General features: G+C 35.2%; 1 protein-coding gene across 14 annotated transcripts in view; it reads right to left on the bottom strand.

Annotated features, from left to right (window-relative positions):
- Positions 1-21098, bottom strand: part of GPHN (gephyrin) — a 234873-nt gene that overhangs the window by 33540 nt on the left and 180235 nt on the right. For 7 of the 14 annotated variants that reach the window (XM_087720983.1, XM_087721009.1, XM_087721025.1 and 4 more), the window contains 2 exons: positions 19738-19779; positions 3297-3339 (listed from right to left, as the gene is read on the bottom strand). In XM_087720983.1, coding sequence (XP_087577109.1) covers positions 3297-3339; positions 19738-19779 — 85 coding nt within the window. The remainder of the gene's footprint in view (positions 1-3296; positions 3340-19737; positions 19780-21098) is intronic. The other 7 variants (XM_087721001.1, XM_087721017.1, XM_087721052.1 and 4 more) reach the window with 1 other exon arrangement.

The raw sequence follows: 21098 nt of genomic DNA, 5'->3' as shown, positions 1-21098 counted from the left end.
TTACAAAATGATTTTTTCTAAAGTGGCCATTCTTATTCTACTATTGAGCTGAAAATACTTTCCAACTCTATGAGAAAAAAATCTTCTTCCTTGGAATTATATATTATTCAGATAAGATTGCTCTAACTTCCCAAATCTTGCTTAAATGAAACATCTTCCATTTATTTAAACTCTATACAGCCTCCTTGGCTTTTGTTTGTGTGTTTGTTAGATTTTTAAGCTCAAACTCAAAGAAGCAAACATACTTAACACTGCTTTCTCATTCTATTTTTCACACACCAACAACCCTGTGAGATTAATTGTGCCTGGCACAAAGTCACCCAACCTAAAACAGGAATAAAATTCATAGTCTGATTTGGTGCCTTAATTGCTAGACCAAACTGCTAATGTGATTGTGAGTTTCGGTAGCTTTATATAAGGCCGTGGTGGCAAATCTATGGCACGCGTGCCACAGCTGGCACGTGAAGCTCTCTCTGCGGGCATGCGAGCTGTCACCCCAGCGAACCTCCACTGCGCATGCATTCTTGCCTCCCACCGGCCAACTAATTTTTGGGTCTCTGCCATGCATGTGCAGGGGGAAAGGCGTATGCAGGAGATTCATGTACCTGCACGGGGGGAAGGAGTGAGTGCGTTGTGGTTGTGCTCCCCTCGAACCCAGTTTTTGGTCCCAGGAGGCTTCAGAGAGGCCTGCTAGGCTCAAAATGGGGCACAGGGGGGGGTCGCATGCACATGAGCACGGGAGGTGTCACATCACATTGCATTATGGGTGTGGGCAGACACATGTGCACTGTCACGCATGTGCACACACTTTCAGCACACGATGACAAAAAGGTTAGCCATCACTGATCTAAGGTATCTATTTTCTTTCACTTTAGGGCACCCTGGAACGACTTTCTCCTGTGTTTTTTTATCATATAAATAAAAGCAATTAAAATTTGAGTGGCACATGCTTACTCTGTTGCCTGCCCTATGGAGTTGCTCTCCCCCCAATTCCAGGTACTCTGACTCTGCCTGCATTTTGGAAAAGGCTCTAAAGACCTAGTTTTGTAGACTGTACTATATGATCTCAAGTTGGTTGGTGAGAAACTTGGGTTTCAGTTGGCAATCTGTTAAAAATATTGATTCATGTAATTCTTAGCAAATGTTGATACCTGGCATTAGTTATCTGATTGTTTCAGATGAGACCATATTTTAATAAAGAAGTTTTGTCAGTTGTTATACAGGCTGATTATTAGGTAATTATTTTCTTTAGTAGGAATAAGAGCCAGGAAGCTGTTGATTATTTTCCGTAAAACCATGTTGTCACAAAGCTTTTTTTTTTTTAGCAATATGTAAAATTATTGAGAGATTCTAAATATTCTTCTCAGAGATATTTATAACACCTAGAGGCTTATGTTATGGGTCCCTTGAATAAAATTATTGAACCTTTAAGGACATAATTTCTTTGATATTAACAAAATTAATAAACATATAAAACATTCATTATTAAAAATACAGAAGCAGGATAGGATGATGTAAGCTACAATAATTGGGTCATCACAAGATCTCCCTGGTTTTCTGAGGCCTGAAGACACAGCCAGGTTTTGAGGAGCCTGCAGAATGGTAAGAGGGATGGAGTTAACCTTACTTTTGGGGGGAGTTTCCTTAAGACAGATTTTACAGCAGAGAAGTGATATTCCCTGACTGATGGGACCCACAGCATGCCTTCTTTGTCAGATCTGGTGCGATGGGCAGATGTAATCAGGATGAGGCAGTGTATAGCAACAGCACTTATATAAAGCTTCATAGAGCTTTAGCAGCCCTCTCTAAGCAACTTACAGAGTCAGCCTATTGCCCCCAACAATCTGGCTCCTCATTTTACCCACCTTGGAAGGATGGAAGACTGAGTTAACCTTGAGCCTGGCAAGATTTGATCTGCCAAATTGCAGGCAGCTGGCAATCAGCAGCAGTAGCCTACAGTTCTGCATTCTAACCATTGCGCCACTCTGGCTCTTATAAAACATTGTTACATTGTAAGGCATTGATTGCTGGATTTGTTATAATAAAACACTGAAAATTAAATTACATTTTCATTAGATGCATGATATCCAAATTTGGGAAATAACTCTGTCTAAAAAAAAACATAAGAAAGAAGTTTGAAAAACTTCTATGGTAAAATTACTCAAATTTAGTCATCTTCTATTATCTATATTAATAGTATTTCATAAATATTTTGAAAATTGTACCTACTTTATTGAAATTATATTTCATTGATTATTTGTGATTACTTTCTTGCATTTATTTATTAACATAAAAGATATCTCATTGTGTTGGTGCATCTGGTCATTACATTTCACTCTGTCAGCTAGATTTAAACTTATAACACTCAGATAATAATTTTGTCTTAAGAATTCTATTCCTAAATATTTAACTTTCCCTTTTTTACAGTCAATCACTATATCTTTTATTATAGAGATTCAGTGGTCCAAGCTTCAACAATTTCATTCAAGATATTTATTATAAACTGATTTAATAAAAATAGAACTAAAATAACAAATTATAAAGCAACATACTGAAAACAGAAGCATTAACTAATAAGAATCAATAAAGCTAAAAAGATAATTAGTTTTATATAAATTATTTAATTCAATAATTTGGACTGCATGACTGTTTCATGGGTGCATTCTGATGTGTTCACACACATATATAACTTTGTCATAGTTTATCATTCCACTCACAGTTTAGCATTATTGACAACCTGTTTTAATGACTGCATTAAATGCAATAATAAAACAACAGTCCAGTAATTAAAATTAATCATTGTTAATACATATAATTAATATGCAGTTTACTGAATATAAATGTCAGGTTCTGGTTTGCGTGTCCAAGTTTTCTGCATGTAACCTAAAACTGTATTTCTCGAGTTCTCTCTAGCCTGAAAGCAGAAAACTGTTAACTGACTTCCTTTTTCCTCTTCCAGAAATTTCTGCTACATACATATCCCGATGGGCGGAGATGTCTTTACAAAATATTTATTTTACATTTTACTATATATATTTATTCATGGCTTTACAAATGTCATAGAACATCTGTCCATGACCACTGGATACAGTATTTTGCATATCTTTCAGTTTTGTCTACTAAGATCTCCTCATATATACCCATGTGTACACTGCAGACACAAAAGCCTAGAAAAATAGCTTTAAAAGAAGTTCATTTGCATCACTTTCTATGGTGTCACCAAAATCATCCCAGCAAAACTATACCTTCTCATGAAGGTATTATATTCCAGAAGAATACAAAGATGCAACACTTACTTGCTCGGAGGATGTTCTCCTTACTGCTGCACCTGGATTGGACCTGTAGAGAGAAGGACAGAACTGATAAAGCAGAACAAACATTATAAAGTGACTACAGGAATATAGTGGGCAAGCTCCTGGGACCTGAAGACAGAGGCTATTTTCATTTTTTAAAATCTTCTTACACAACTTATATTTAACAAACTGTTGCTTAACAGTTTGAATTAAATATAAACAAGAGAAACTAAACCAATGTACAAATTTTGTTTAAAGCTGAACCATATATATATATATATATATATATATATATATATATATATATATATATATATATATATATATATATATATATATATATATATATATATATATATATATTCAATTTTAGTTATGTTTTACCTTTACTACAAATATATTAATGAGAAAAATATAATGTAATCTATATTTTACTTCAAATATGAAATACAGAAATAAAATACTGTTGGAAAAACTTGAAGCTAATTGTAATAGATCATTTAAAACAGGACAAGATAAAAACATTGTACTTAGCATTTCTAGCTGTTTCATAATTTGATCAATTATTTCCTAAGCACAAATTTCTTCAAAACTTTGATGTTATTGTTTTGTCTTAAACATGATATCTCATTATACTATAGAGGTGGCTCTTGGTTAATTATCACTTGTTCAGAGACTGTTTGAATTTATGACAGTGCTGAATGAGTGGTACTTACGAATGGTCCTCAAAATTCTGGGCAACACAATAACCCTGCAATCACATGATCCAGACACTTGGCAACTGGCCCAGATATTTTTTACTATCATGGTGTCCCAGAATCACGATTATGATTTGTGACCTTCCCTACTGGCTTCCCACAAGCAAAGTCATTGAAGAAGCCAGTAGGAAGTCATAAGTCATGATCACATGAGGTACTCACTTAACAACCCACAGTAATTCACTTAATGATGTAACTGGGGATCTGCCGGAATTACTGTTTGTAAGCAACATGGTCACATGACATCATGCTTTATGACTGCATCACTTAGCAATGGAAATTCTATTCATAATTATTGCCCTTAAGTGAAGACTATTGTATTATTATTTATCAGAGGGCCTGTTGTAGGGAAATCAATCAGAATGTTTTTACAGAGGACTTTTGAGAAACATAACATCTTTTTTGTTTCTTATTTAATATACTGGTTGGGTTGCACTCCTGAAAACAACTTTTGAGTGGTTTTCAGAAGTGCTAGTCTAATGAATAATAAAGGAATGCTGGCACTTGATTTATTCCGTTTCCAAGATTCTGCATATTATATTATCTGTTCTATACCATGTCTACAGTATGCATGAATATTAACCTAAACATATTCTAAACTGGTATGTTTAGCTTAAAGAAAGCATGTCAGCAAATACAAAGTACTATCATCAGGAAAAGGGTTTGGATTTATTTGAAAACAGGATAAGGATCAAGGTGTAGAAGTTTTGCAGAGGGGGATCCAAACTTGAAATCAAGAGCAATGTTCTGACTGTGAGAACTCTTTTAACAGTGAAGAACCTGATTCTTAAGTTGTGGGTACTCTACCATTGGACTTGGTGAAACAAAGATTGGGTAATAATTTGTCTAGGGCAGGGGAGTCAAACTCAAGGCCCGGGGCCAAATCTGGTATGTGGAGCTACCCTGGAAACAGCAAAGGACTGGCCCGCGGTGTCTCAGGAGCCCTTGGGAGAGGGTTGTAGGAGAACGTCGCAGCAGAAAATGGAGCTCGGGGACCCATTTTCGCTGACAGAGTGCTTGGGCCACCAGAGGCACCTCGAACACGAGTGATGTTAAGCTGTGTCCCCTGCCCCCCATGGTCAAACACAACCCTGAAGCAGCCCTCAATGAAATCGAGTTTGACACCCCTGGTCTAGGGTGATATGAGGATTCATGCTCTGGACAGGGGATTGCATTAGAAGACCAATGTGTCTTCTAACTTTATGATTCTATGAATCTCTTAGTTCCTTGACAATAAATCTAAATAGTGGTACTCAGTGGGATTGTTTCTTACTAGGTTGTATTTTGTTGAGAGGAGTTAGAAAATATCACATTTTTCAAAGAGCTCTGAATGAGGGAATAAAACTTTTGCATGCACTATTAATCGCACAACCTACATTTCCAAATACTTGTTTCTTCTAAAAAGAAAAGAAGCAACTTAAACTATGATTCTAGATTTCAGATTCCAGATTCTAGTTTTATTTTGTTGTGGCCCACCAGAGGCCAGCGGAGCTGGAAGCAGATTCAGACAGTGAGGAGGTTGGAGAGGAACATGGGCCAGTCCTGGAGTCTGGGTGCAGTTCTAATGAGGACTCTGTGTCAGAGGCAGAGAGGGGAACAGAGCTGTATGTCAGTTATCAGCTGCCTTCTGAGTCAGACATCAGTGAGGCAAATGAACAGTTGGAGCCTGTTCTCAGTGTGCGTGTGCTCAAGTTGCAAGACGAAAGAAACAGCTAAAGAACAGGGGTCAGCTTGGGAGTAAGGTCACAGGTGGATGATGAATGGCCCCTCCCAGAGGGAATAAAAGAGGGGCAAAATGGGAGTGGAGTTTGCAGAAGACAATTGGTTCACCTAATTGGTTCGTGACTCTCCAAGACTCCTTGCCAAGTTTTGCAGATATCAGCCTGGCAGCTCTCTATGCCAGATAAGATCTGTGATTGTAAATCCTCCCTTGAAAGATTTTGCTATATGTGAATGAGCAGAATTCACAGAAAATTAATAAAAGGGGTTTTGCTTCATGCTCTTGGGAAGCCTAGGTCAGAACATACTTGTCAATGAAGAACATTTAACATGAAAAGTAATGAGGGAGCAAACAATTATTGAGGTTAAAATAAAGATACCTGTGTAGTTCTGCAGCTACCTCTGAGAACAAAATTGTATCTTATAAAATGTCTGTGGAGATCCTCAGTCATTCAAGACATAGCAGTCTCAAAGGTACTTTTCCAAAAGGCAAATGGACTTTTTTTCTTGAGAAAGAAGAACAAAATGTTTTGCTTCTCATCCAAGAAGCTTCATCAGTTGTGATAATGGGGGGAGGGAGTGATGGAAGGATAGGTTCTGACCAGATGATTGGGGGACAGACAGACAATAGAAGGATTATATTTCTTTGCAATCATGTAGTCATTAGCACTTTCTTTGAGAGCTCTTGAGGCCACTTGGAGGTTTATCTTTGCCCACAGGGTCACCTGAATCAGAGTGTGATTGGTTGTGAAATCTTCTTGAAACTGCTGCAATCTAGCCCTTGCAGCAGTTTCAAGAAAATTCTACAACCAATCACACTCTGATTCAGGTGAACCTCAGGGCAAAGATAAACCCCCAAGTGGCCTCAAGAACTCTCAGGGAGAGTGCTAATGACCAGATGACTGCAAAGAAATATAATCCTTCCATTCTCCCATCACCACCATCTGGTCAGAACCTACAGTTCCACCCCCACCCCCCCATCCAATCTCAACTGTCATACCTATTCTTCCATTCCCCCACTCCACCATCACAACTGATGAAGCTTGTGGATGAGAAGCAAAATGTTTTATTCTTCTTCCTCAAGGAAAAATCAATCCAGTTGCCTTTTGAAAAAGCACTTTTGAGGCACTTATATAATGATGAAACAATTATGGATTTTAAAAACCCAAACATCCCTCTTTCTTCTGTTCCACAGCAGCTTGCCCAAAGAGACATCTACCTTAGGCTGAATTTATACCTTTAACATAAATCTACTTATTGCAATTAAATAACTTAAGCCAATGTTCCAACCTATGGTGGCCTTTCCTGGAGAAATGTTACATTAAAAAAATAAAACAACAACAACCAAAAACAACACAAACTTTCCTACCATATTTATACAGTAATAGTTTCAATTTAAAAAGTGGCTCAGATTTCTTGTCCCCCCCCACCTCCAACTTTCCCAGGATGATTAAAATCAAAGTAATAATAAAAGCTAACAGGTTGGTTTTTGTATCCTAGATCTACTATAAACAAAATTTTTAAATAATACATGTCTGCTGCGTATGAATGTGTTTGTTTGTGTCTGTGAAGCATGAGTGAGAGTGAAGATGGGTTGTTTTGGATGGATAGTGTCATTTTTTTAAAAAATGGCTTCATTGCAGAAGTGAAAACAATAATTGAGCAATATCAAAAGTGTTTAAGCCAAAGACCTATCAGGAAAATATAAGGATAAAACATGGAGTAATCTGGGAAATGATAAAAGGAGAAACAAGTATGATCATACAACACAAAAAATGAGATGATGTTAACAACAATAACAAAGTGAAAATCAAGAGTTTTGAACACAATATAAAAACAGAAGGATCCCCATACCCTAGAACAGATGTTTGTGAATGGAAACAATCCCTTAGAATAGTAATAATTAAATTAAGTTGCATTCTCTAGTCTGACTGATTATTGGAATTGCCCAGCTAAGCAGGGGAGGAATCAAGCGGGGTGTTAGCTTTGAGTCATTGAACAGTTGCAAGAAAACAAGGACTGATAAACCACCACCCTGCCTCAAGTTCCAAGGAACCTTATCTATCTGTTACCAAGTGAAGGCAAGCAGTCTGTAGCAATCAACTTGTAGTCAATTTGAACTCTTCACATGTTGACTTTTTGCTTGTATCTAACATTAAATTCACCATTAAGCCCATTTATAGTGAAGTGACTGCAGGGAGAAAATAAAAAAAATGTATAATAATAATGCAGCTGAAACTTGTATGATTCAGCTATTGTTAAAATGACAAATCTGTCGACTGGAAGAACTTTATTGTAGAACTGAATTATCAGTTTACCACTCATAAAATTATTAGATTAATATTATGAAATTTTACCTTCTGTCCATAGAAGCAGTGATGAAAACTGCATGGGATAAAATGAGTTTCATAGATTTTTTTTAGTGGAAACCCATCTAATAAGAAGCTGTTACTAGTTAGCAATTCCATTTTAATATATTGTATACCATTATCTTCGAACTTAGCATGGGTTTTATGTCAAAATAGTTACACATATATAAGAAACTTGTGGTATAGGAAAAATAAGTGCCTGCCTCCCACGTATTTCCAAATGTAATACATGAAAGAACTTTTTCCATTCTTTTTCTATCCTCATGGACATCCTAGGCATCTTACTGCAAAGCAATTGGCAAAACTTTATTTTTAAAAGTATATATTAAAGCACAAGAGGTAGAATATAAGAAAATAAAGTCTTTTATTTCCTATGCTTTTCTATCCAAAACATTATGAATCCTATATTAGCAAAATGATGCATGAACAACAATATGGTTGCCACTTATGTTATTCTACATATCTAAAGAAAAGTGATTATACAGATAACTGATGATTATTTTAGTCTACATCGCAATGGTTTCTATTCTGAGACATGGCTGAATATAATAGAGCTTTCTTTAAAACAAATATATACAGGATTTTGTTGGCACAACCCATTTTTCTATGCAAGTCTCTTCACAGAAAATAACATGTGCATGTCTTTTGTATTATGATTTCAAATATAATCTTTTCTTTCCTTGGTTCTGAGTTCCAATTAGAAAAAGAGGTTTAGGCAAATTGTAGCTACATTCTGTTGTTTAGTGAAATATTTTTTTTAAAAAATGATCAACTATTTTCATGGTTTTGAAGTTACATTTGTCCAGTTTTGAAAATACTAATAACAACTCAATAAAAATGAATATTAAGTCACAGATGAAATTAAGAAATTGAAGGAGATGGAAAATAATGCATATATGATACTTATTAACAAGAAGGTCAATTATGATACAGCTGAATTCTGCAACAGTGATAAATGTTAAGTTTTAAAAATCCATTTTCATCTTTCATTTAAAGTCAAAGAGCCTCTGAGTGCATAGTCATGAAATATTCATGTTAAACATAAAAATTAAAATAAAAAGTTTTACCAGACCAAAACCACAGTATAAGGAAGCTGAGGAAAAATGCTGAACACGTGCCTATAATCTTTAGGAAAGTTTCAAGAAATTACTTACCTTTACTATATTGTAACAAGATTAGCACAGAGTAAGTACAGTTAGAAGCTAAGAAGTCAAATAAAGTGTTCTACAAAGATGGAATTTTTTTAACTTAACATAAAAAGCTAATTCTTATAAATAACTTTTAAGTTCATATGGAACACTAATAACAAAACAAGCCTCCCCACTAATTGAAAGCTATTTTTCAAGAACAGTAGAAATATTTAATTTACAGAAAGGGTTACTATTCATCATCAAAAGACATGCAATATGTAGAAGCATCACTAGAACTCTGAGAGGACCACTACATACATATTGTATATACATACAGAGAATATTAGCCAAGACAGAGGAAAATGTCATAGATTAGGTAAGATGTAATGAAGGAAGCAAGATAAACCAAGCACAGAAGCAAATATGACGTGAGAGTTATTTTCTTCTAACTAACCTCAAAACATTAGATTTACTTTATAAACAGGCAATTCATCTATATAGCTCTCTTTCCAGGTTTGCATTAGCCCAGAACAGTTACTGCATCTATCATTTTGCTTAATAAAAATATAAAATATCTGCTAAAATTATAATATTTTTTCCTTCAGCTTAAAATTGTTAATTTTAATATAAGAATTTCCTTTTGCAATGACCACATTCATGCTTCAACATATTAATATTTGGGACCACAGAGGACAACTGTTACAGGAAATGTTCCTGGAGAACTACCAGCTGAAATTAACAGTCCTGAATTCATTCAGCAATGATTTTTGCAAAGCACTCAATGTAGTGAAGAAACATTTCTCTTGATCTATTCTCTATGTATATCATGTTTGCAAATTTTGCAAAAAACTTTAAAACAAAGTGCTGCCAGTTAATTGGATAATTGATACAAATTATATATATGTATATGTTTGTGTGTGTGTGTATGTGTGTGTGTATGTATGTATGTGTATATATATGGTGTAGAGAAACTCATGAGAAACATGTTACAGTTGCTATTGAACAAGGTAACCTGTAATTTCTGCAAAAAAAAAAGTAAGACCCATTGTTTCTTTTTTGTGAAATCCTACCCCAAAAAACATATACTGAAATTATTGAATTGTCTCCCAAAATTAGTCTCATATGGATGATAAACCAATTTTATACCCATCATCCACTGGACTAATCACAGCATTGCAGTCAGTGGCTGCTTTATATAGAGAATTCTTGCTGATTAATTATAACAAGATCAAGAATATGATCTTTAAAAATAAAGTCTAAGAAGACAAACTGGGTCATTAAAGAACATACGATCAAACAAGTGGTATTTTTAAAGCATTTGTACATGATTTATTAAGCTTCACGTAGGTGGCCTGAAACTGATGGTTACACAAAATGCCCAGGCAAGTGCTGAGTCTGCTGTCCTATGAGGCACATACTGTAGTTTATTCTAAGTTTCTGAGAAAGGTAGTTCTCAGTGGTCCTTCATATGAAGCAGTGATTACTTCCAATCAAAACTGCAATCAAGCATACAATATGACTAATTTCTGTTGTTAGATAATAGATAGAAAACACATGCTTCAGATTTAAGCTATAGTTAAACATCTTCTATTTAGTTAATTTTTCATTTTGATTAGATGTTAGACTAACTCTCCTATGCCATCAATGCTTTAGACACTACTGCTTTTTGTTATGCAGTATTTGCTGTATACCATGAGATAAAAGTTGATTACTTGATTTTAATGGCTGTTTTATGTGTGTTTTCTTCTCTGTCTGTCTGTCTGTCTGTCTATCTATCTATCTATCTATCTATCTATCTATCTATCTATCTATCTATCTATCTATCTATCTATCATCTATCCATCCATCCATCCATCCATCTATCTATCTATCTATCTATCTCTAAGAGCCACGGTGGCGCAGTGGTTAGAATGCAGTACGGTAGGCTACTTCTGCTGCCTGCTGCCTACCTGCAATTTGGCAGTTTGAATCTCATCAGGCTCAAGGTTGACTCAGCCTTCCATCCGTCTGAGGTGGATAAAATGAGGACCCAGATTGTTGGGGGCAATATGCTGACTTTGTAAATCACTTAGAGGGGGGCGTAAAAGCACTGTGAAGCAGTATATAAGTCTAAAGTCTAAGTGCTACTGCTATTGCTAAGTGCTAGATCTGAGAATTTTTGTCTTACAAATCTGCTTATATGATGTTAAGTAAATAAATTATAAACTCATCACAAGGACATAAGTCAGTAGTGACTCTTATTTTGAGATGCAAACATTTTCACATGTCCACAAGCAGAATATGATATAGACATGTTAGTGTTTAAGCCACAGTGTAACTTAAAGTATGTAAACTGTTGATGGAAACAACTTCCTTCCACATAGAAATTACAAGCATAGATTTATTCAAATAACTGTAAGAAGTTTCAAGAACTTCCTGCTTTGAATCTGAAAGGGCTTAACAGGCCAAACACAGACTCATGGACCACCCCTCAAATGTAAACTCTGTATCAGTCATAGGATTACAATGTACCTTTTGGAGAGAAAATAAATATACTTTACTTTTTAAAGTGTCAAATGATTTGTACGTGTACGTTCTTTAGTAAGTTGAAATGTAAAAAGGATTTCAGAAAGTGAGAGAGATTCACAGAAAGGAATGCAGAGTAAATAATTGACAGAAAAAAATGATAAGACAAATAGTTGATTTAAAAAATGAAACTAATGTTAGTTGCATAATTATTTTTCTTTTTAACAACTTATGGCATCTCCTTCCTCAAGGGAAATAAGGCATCACCTTCTTCATTTTATCATACTGTTACTTTATCCTTCCGAAGAAAACTAGCAAACAGATGATTTAATAGCAAAAGAAATGACAGATAAGGAAGTTCAACTTTTACCCCGTATTAGATATGTTTGTAGATGAAATATTTGAATTCTGTTCAAGCAGCTGGAGAAAAGTTTTGATAACTTGTGTTTCCTTGTTTCCTTGTAACAGAGGTCTGCTAAAAAGTAATATAAGATGTTACTGAAAAATGTATTCTCTTTTGGGTTTCATCTTGGGTGCATTCAAACTATCTACTACAGAAGAAAAATTTGAATTGATACTGTGAAAAATTAATTGATGAATAACATGAAAAATGAGCTTGATGCAAAATAATTCTGCCAAAATTTACTAATATATTTCTTTAGAAACAGTTTTCAGATTGAAGCTTTAGTCGCTATTAGTATTTCCAAATGATATCAAAATTTAACTGGCATTATCAATGATTAGTAAATGATTCATCTTCAATATAAATAGATATAAAGTTAATGTTTGATCTCAAAAAGAATAACTTTTGAGATATGGACAGAAGTGAGACCAAATCTACCATAAAGCATAATTAAGATATGTCTTGGATTAGATGAATTGGCTAACATATATGCTAGATTTTTGAAGTAATCTATTATGAGAAGGGATGTGATATGCTAAACTTGTCTAAAATATATACCTAAAAGAATTTGTGATATAGAAAATAAATGTCAGTACAGTATTCCATAAACAGTATTAAAATAAAGTTCAGGAGAAACAACGTACAATTTGTTTGCTTCTGATCAAGCAAACCTAGGTTAAAGGCCCAAGCATGGAAAGACCAGAGACGTGCAGTCAGATGAGGCAGGGGAGGCACAGCCTCACCACTCCCATCATGAAAAGAAAAAAAAATGTAAAAGGAAAAAGGCGAGTGCTGAGGTGAGGTTAGCTAGCTGCTGCCTCACCGTGGATGTCTCTGCTTAACTGTTTAAAAAAGTCTCTAAAAAAGCGCCCCGTACCATGAGGCAGGAGAACTGCGTGCTTCATCTAGTCTGACTTTTTAGGCGTTTTATGATCGCTCAAGCAGAGTTAAGCAAGGGTTAAAAGCAGAGGTGGGTTCCTACTGGTTCACACCAGTTCGGTAGAACCGGTTCATCACCTCTACCGAACCGGTTAGAAGAGGTTCCACCAGTGGATCCGGAAAGCAGGCCACACCTACAGAAGAGGTTCCAAAATTTTTTGAAACCTACCACTGGTTAAAAGACTAAAAAGTCCAGAGGTAGGTAACGCACACAGTTCTCCTGCCTCATAGTAGAGGGCGCTGGTTCTTCCTTTGACTCAGTGGCAGCAGTGTGATGAGTCCAGTGCAGTCATTGGTTCCTTCCCTTCCAACTCTGTCATTCTGTTTAAAGCTACAGGGTCGCGCCCGCTCTTCCTCTCTCTTTCTCCCTTTCTGACGCCCCCCCACCCCCACCCCATGCTCCCTCTTTTCCTTCAGATTTCCTTTTTTTCTTTTTTCTTTAATAAATGCAATGCCAGTTGCCATTTGGATTGAGTCTTCTCTGTTGAGTTAACCTTGCATGAATTGCAAAAGGAGGAAGATTGGGCGGGGGGGGGGGAATGTGAGCCTATACCAAAGCTTCCAACAAATAGGTGGGTTAATCAGTGGGGTGTTGGGGGAGAGGACAGACCGCCTGAGCTCCGCCATGGGCAAAAGAAAGCGCTTTATGCTAGTGAGGTTTCCCTGCGGCCCGGGCCAAGCTGCAATGGTGGATTGGCTCAGATCTGGCACTTCTTGGCGGGCTGGAAGGCAAAGGGAAAAGAAAGTGTTTTGCCATGCTGGGAAACAACATGGCAAAAGAAGCAGCTGGCAAGGTAGCCGGGAGAGAGTCCAAGAGGAAAGGTACGCGTATGGAGGAGAGGAATCTAAGGCAAAAGCAGCACGTGGCTCTCCCCAGACGAGCTTCCTCTCCCCTCGCTGCTTTTCTCTGGTTGCTGCATTTTGTTGGAAGTTACCCTCCCCTGCCTGCTGGAGCATGGATGATAATAGCGCTTTATTAGCCAAGGTGGGCTAATAATAGAATCCAGTCATTTCTGCTGAGCTAAGGCTGCGCTTATTCCCTTTTAACTGTCTGAGGTTCCTTTGGTAACAGGTGGGGATGGCTGCTCCCCGCCAAAAAAGCTCCAGGAGGAACACATTTATTCTTCATTTTTTTCTACCCACCCCTAGCTAAATAATACCTGATGTGCAAAGCGGGGTGGTTGGTTGAGCAGACCTGGATGTGAATTACAGTTATCTGCCATTGAGGGCTTTAAGTATACTGCTGAGGGATACACTGGGGGAAAGAGTAGGAATTATTCCTCCCCCCTTGTCTTTCATCTCTCCTCCTCCTCCTCCTCCTCCTCTTCCTCCTCCTCCATTCCATTATGCAAACATCCAGTGCAGGCAACACATATTAAATTAATTATTAATATTTAACTTGCCTTGAATATATTCCAAAACTTCTATCCAGGGTTGTAGTGTATTCCCTGATAAACGTTATTACTGATAGCTGTTCATTTCCAAGTAGAACTGAAGTAGAATATTATTTCTCGCCATTTTCTATGCAATTGCAAAAAGATCAAAGATGTCACAGTCCTCCCTTCATGATGATCATTTGTCGTGTCTTAATAGGAGACAGGTAGTCCTGAACCTATGACCACAATTGAACCTAAAATTTTATTTTGCACAGTAAGACAGTTAAGTGAATTTTGCCCCACTCTATGACTTTTCTGATTGCAGTTGTTAAGTGAATCACTGCAGGTGTTAAGTTAGTAACACGGTTGTTAGGTGAATCTGGCTTCCTCCATTGACTTTCCTTGTCTACTGTCAGAAGGTTGCAAAATGTCGGATGGTTGCACAAAGTGATCACGTGACTCCAGGACACTGCAACCATCCGACATTTTGCCAAGCATCTGAATTTTGATCATGTGACCATAGGGATGCTGCAATGGTCATAAGTGAAAAACGGTCTTAAGTCACTTTTTTCAGTGGTGTAACTTTGAATAGTCACTAAATGAACAGTTGTAAGTTGAGGACTACCTGTATGCTGTTGAAGTACTGAAATGTCTTTGTTATATTTTGTAAATGTAAAATGTTTCTGTTCCTCAGCATCTTGGGTGATGATGTCAGTGCCTCACCAGCCATAAACCTTACCGCACGTCACTGGGAAAGACAGAGTAAAAAGTGCTTCTCTTAAAAAAAAAAGATTTTCAATTTGTAAAAACAGTCTGCAAATAGTCAAATATGTTTTAATTAAAAATCTGTAAGATTCATTTTGTACCTTGCTGAAATGTTAATCAGTAAGATTAACAAAATCTCACTACAATCCCTTGTTTCTCACTGAAAAAATATTGGCCAAGTTCAAAGAACTGTACAATAGTTCCATTTGTCTTAGTTAATTTTGGTTAATACCACAGAACAATGTTCCATCCTCATGAGCTCATTAAAAAAAGCAAATTCCTTTGAAATCAGGAAATGTTCAAAATCATTTTACATGACACAGGGATGTGTTGCACAAGGTTAAAAAAACCCCTCACATTAGATGTTTTTGTTCCCATATTGATTAAATATCAAATTAAAAATTTGTACAAAACAATAATGTATTTTTCTAAAAGAGAAATCTTAGTCATTCCTTTCAATTAAAACAGAACCATGTTATTGATTGCAGTTATAATCTTAAATTTCATTACACTCATGGAAGCATTCTTCAGAAAAAAGTTGCATTATTAAGATGATGTTGCAAAGTCTACATATTGGTTTTAGATAAATACAATTGCTTTGCATTGCAAGAACAAGATGAAACACTGGATTATAAGGATCTTCATTTTTGGATCTTGCTTATTGTTTCACAAGGCCTCTTTTATAATGTGCTATACTTCACAATATTTGAAAAATATGTATTACCTTTTCAGTGAAAGATTTAGAAATATAGATCAAACTCCAAATTTTAAGGGCTCTCTGAATAAGAGGTATATTAGCACTTAAAAAAAGGGTTGTGTGCTCTTTATAATGTATTGTAATTAACATTCTTTATAAATGCTGCACTTAGGAATTGATGCACAGTGCCTACCATTTCTTTTGGTTTGCCTCTTTAATATGACTTTGAAAAACATTTACACTATGTATAATTTGACAGAAGTCCCTTTTTTCTATGCATTTAGGTAACTACTAAATTATTCAAGCATTGATACATATCTATAAAAAATTCTAATAACTACATAACACTCATACCCTTAAGTCCAACTGTTTTTATATAATTTATTATAGTATCCTACAATCTAAACTACAAAATGTTTAATTATGTAGAATAAATTAGCAAGCAAGAACTTTTAATAATACAGCTTCTTATGCATTTGCATAAGAAAGTTACATTCCCAAGAATCTGAAAGAACTAATGAGGAAAAAGATCTAAGAAAAATATAAAAAAGTAAGAATAAAGAATTTTTATATGAAAATATAAGAAAAACTAGATGCAAAAGGTATGTATCTAATAATGCAAGTTTACATCTAGATTTCCTCAAATAATATTCATTAGATAGACAAAGAAAGAACATATGCATCATCAGATGTTTATAGAGAATGGGTTACATTTTAGATACATGACTCTTACAGAATGATAAATTTACATATTTTTAAATTATTAAAATATTATTTTTCTGTTCTAGTTCAAACAAAGCATGAAACTCATTTGAAATGCTTCTTTTCTTCCCAGAACTTCAGTTTCCAGGAAAATCATATTAAAAGATTTATATTCCAAATGTCAGGAAGAGAGGGGGGGGGGAGAGGGAGGGAGGGAGGGAGAGAGGGAGAGCTGGATTCAAATATTCACTCAAGATGGAACTCAGGTGATTTCTGGCTACTACTGTTTCTCAATGCCTAATTAATTAGGTGAGCTCACAAAACGAGGGGATATATTAAATATGTCATCTTGAGCCCTCTGAGGAAAAGCAGGATGAATATGTAATTTTTGTTTATTGATACCGGCAGATCTGACATTGACTCTTGTGTCCTATTTAAAATACTGATCTGTCATATACTATTAAGCTCACTCAAACAATGTGTGTAGATTATGGTTTTCCAGTGTTTGTCTTTGGCTTCTATTATTTAGACATATATGGGCAATCACAACTGTAAATCCACTAGAGCAGAATGAAACACAACATCATGACCCTAGCTAAATTAATGATAAACTTCCTTTAATCTCTTCATATATCAGACAACCTACTATTAAGACTCTTAAGAGATTTTTAGGATATATTTAAATAGAAAAATAAAGTTTCAGAGTGACAAGATTCAAGTCTACTTTATGAATAAAAGCTGCATGATATACTATATAGCTGTCCAAAGATAGTTCAATTAAAACCAATACCTGCCCATCAAAATAAAAAAAAAGGGTATTATGTGGTTTCTGCTCTCTACTAGCTGGATGCCAATAATGGATATTTTTATTTACTTAATGTTAGGGTCAAAGACTAAAGCAAATAAAGCAAAGACAGGAAGAAAACTATAGAATGAGACCAACATATACAATCAAAGTTATTAAGACAGCTGAACAGATGCCTAAGTTATTCAGTAATTTTCATAGAAATTAGCCATCTTCTGATCTCAGGAGGAACTTACAATAGAAAATAATTAATTATTTCAATTTCAATTGTTCACTGCAAGCAATGGACAATATGCATGTGATGTATGATTAAGCAGTGCATTCCCAGCCATGTAGATGTGTTTATAATGAGGTAAGGGTGTAAGTAGGACATTGGGGATAGAGGCTAAAATATTTTTCAAGCAGACGTTTACATTGTTTATGGGCCACTATTCTATACTTTGAGAAGAATGGTATAATGACTTTTTGTATTACAATTTGGTACATCTGCTATATCTTCAAGTAAAAACAATAGTATGCCACAATATATAACTAAAACTCAAGAAAACTAAGGGGAGGTGCTTTATTCTTCCCAAACTATTTATTATATAACACCACTAAACCTTTTCATAATGGTTGTATTAAGTATCCAACATATTTATTTTTATTTTATTTATTTGTATCCCGCTTTTATTATTTTTACAAATAACTCAAGACAGCAAAATATCCAATACACCTTCATCCTATTTTCCCCACATCAACAATCTTGAAATGAGGTTTCAACTGAGAGAGGGTGACTGGCTGTAACATGTGTCACTACTAATCTTATGATGCATACACCAGATATAATAGTAAAATTCAAGCACTGTAATAACTCTTGTTTTTATATGAGCATTTGAATTTCTATGTTGGAATAGGGAGCAAAAGCACTCAAGATATATAGTGCTATACCATGTTAAATGAAGAGGAGTTAACATAAATTGCCTGGTACTGACATATTCACTTATGATAGAAACAAATGAACTCATTACCAAAAGATTGCTATTACATCTACAATTAGAGTACTAAAATTAGTAGTCTCTGGATAGATGGGTTTGGTCTCATCTCAGTGGGGTCCCAAAATGGTACCTTCTATTGACTCTTATGGACTACTAAGTCATACTGGTAGACAATCCAGACATCTTTTTCTAGAGCTTTTCTAATTCACTGGGATTTTATATATTATAATATATCTGTTCTCCATCCTATGACCCTTCCTGATAATATGAAACCCCACATTTTCAATTCATAGTTACCCGGTGCATCTCCTAACCTTCTCTGTCTCCATAAAGAAATGAATAAGTGAGCAGATATTTAAACACAGGGTAGATTAATGGATAATTTATTGTGACATGGCTAAATATCTTGCAAGATGTCGAGCACGGCAGCAGGCTTTGTTAGAATGAAAAAAAAAAGACTTGAGAATAATAGCTTTGGAAATGTTCTCTGTGTTTGCAAAATTGCATGCAGAAAATATTTGTATACCTGAAAGGAAAAATGCAGCGAGATCTTAGACATTATTTTTATAGTAATCATTTTGTGACGATGTTGGGTGCATGATAAATTTGTTAGTACAAAACTCTTCCAGAACAGTATTAAATAAAAGAAATCTTTCCATCCTTTTCACTCCAATAATAGTTATCAGGGAAGCATGATTTATGGATCCTTCTAGAAAATTCCAGTTATTGAAAAGCTTCTTCGAATATTACCATTCCATTGAATAAGTGTAAATGAAAGAACAATCTTTCACTTTTATTCCACTCTCATTTATGAAACAGATAAAACTTCATAGTCATACATGGAAATATAATTATTGAACTATGTGATCTATTTCTGAAAGACCTGACTATTAAAAAATCCAACAAACAAACATTTAATTAATTAATTTCAGTGAATTATGTGGCCACCCATCTCACAGCAGTGACTGTGGACGGGTTACAAAATTATATAGTACTTACTGACTTTCTGCATAAAAATGTTTCTTTAAAAAACTGCACAGAATTTTGGTTTGTATGTAATTATACAATATTATTATAAACTATAAAAATGCTGCAATTAAAAATTGTTCTATGATTAAGTGGCTGATTGGTATTAAGTTAGGCTGGACATGGTTGCAAGGTGAGCATGCATAATAAATCCCACAAGGTGATTTTCTCTCTCTCACTTCTGCATGGGGAAGACCAAATGAAATAAATTAATTAAATCAAAGGGTGATGAATGAAGAAACTGTACTATGAAAGAACACGTGCAAAGTATACCTCAGAAACACTATAGGTGGATGAGCACGAAGGGAGCCGAGCCTGGTTATGCAGTGGGGAAAAGAAAACATTGTTAAAAAAGAGGTGATGACATAGTAAGGGTCTTAAAATGTTTTCTGTTTAGGTGGTTCCAGCACTGAGACATAGCAGAGGTTTTGTGTTTTCTACAAATTAGATTTCGGATATAAAAATATTTTGAAGATTAAGCCATTTAAGATAGTGAAAAGTCAGGAGTCTGATAGCAGTTTTTCTGACAAACAATTGTATTAAAAGGCATACATTTTCATGAGCTGCAGCTCACTTAATCAAACACATAAAGTGGTTAATTGGTACAATTAAATTGGAGTGTTTTTTTTAAATCACAGGCTAAGATGGCTTTCCATCTACAATGGCATTTAAAGTAGAATATTTAAATATGAATATTTCAGGACTGTAATTATATATAATTCAATTGTTAATTCATAATTGTAACAAATATGGACTTTCAAAATGTGTGCTAAATTCCATAAATGTACTTTAAATTTTATTTGAACAAGTTGTGTGAACTAATCCAATTTTTTTTAAGAAATGAGCTATCAGAAAACGATAAACGAATCTCATTTTTGCAAAAGCAAATCCCACTTATTTGACAGAAAGCATTTTTGGTAAATAGAACAGCAGTTCTAATTTCTCCATAAATTCCTCTTTATGAATCAACCAATGCATTTTATGTCTTCTTATGTTCAGTTCAGGACAAGGTTCACATAATCAAAAATGTTTTTTCCAATAATCCAAGCAACTTGGTTATATCATTGGCTGATGTTTTCTTTTATCTATTTGTGGAGTTAAATAAGTATATTCCAGTGCATACAAACTCAATTCATATATAATCACTGCTTACTATGACATGCCTGGAATTACCATGGTCACATTTTCTTACATTCACACTCGCACTCAAACAAATGCTTTCTGATATTTTGTGCCAGTTTGTTGATAAAGATAGAAATAATTCAGTTATCACAAAAAAGTTTCTCACAGAAAGAAAGGATGGGCTGGCTTTATAGATGTTGTGTTAAAGGAAGGATTCAGTAAGGACTCCCGGCAGAAGAAAAGAAGAGAAAGATTGGAGGATTGGAATGAAGATAATAGTGAGTAACTAAATCAGATTAGACAACTCTGATTGTTGAAGTTGGGTTACTGATTTTTGTGAAGAACAATGAGCAACACTATTTTGTACTACTGAGAGTTCTTGTTTGAGAGCAGTTCTGCTGAAGGGAGCAACTTCTGAAGGGAACTGCTGGGCACTATGTGGAGAGTCATGTAGAAGACCAGAAAGGGAAGAACTTCATAGGGACAAGTCACCCAATGCAGGAAACTCTTGG

Source organism: Thamnophis sirtalis, unplaced genomic scaffold, assembly GCF_051295495.1.
Source record: "Thamnophis sirtalis isolate CommonGarterSnake01/CBP01778 unplaced genomic scaffold, rThaSir2_p1.2 scaffold_1, whole genome shotgun sequence".
In the NCBI taxonomy this organism is placed as follows: Eukaryota; Metazoa; Chordata; class Lepidosauria; order Squamata; family Natricidae; genus Thamnophis; species Thamnophis sirtalis.
The sequence above is the reverse complement of the archived record's forward strand: the minus strand, read 5'-3'. Positions and strand labels throughout refer to the sequence as shown.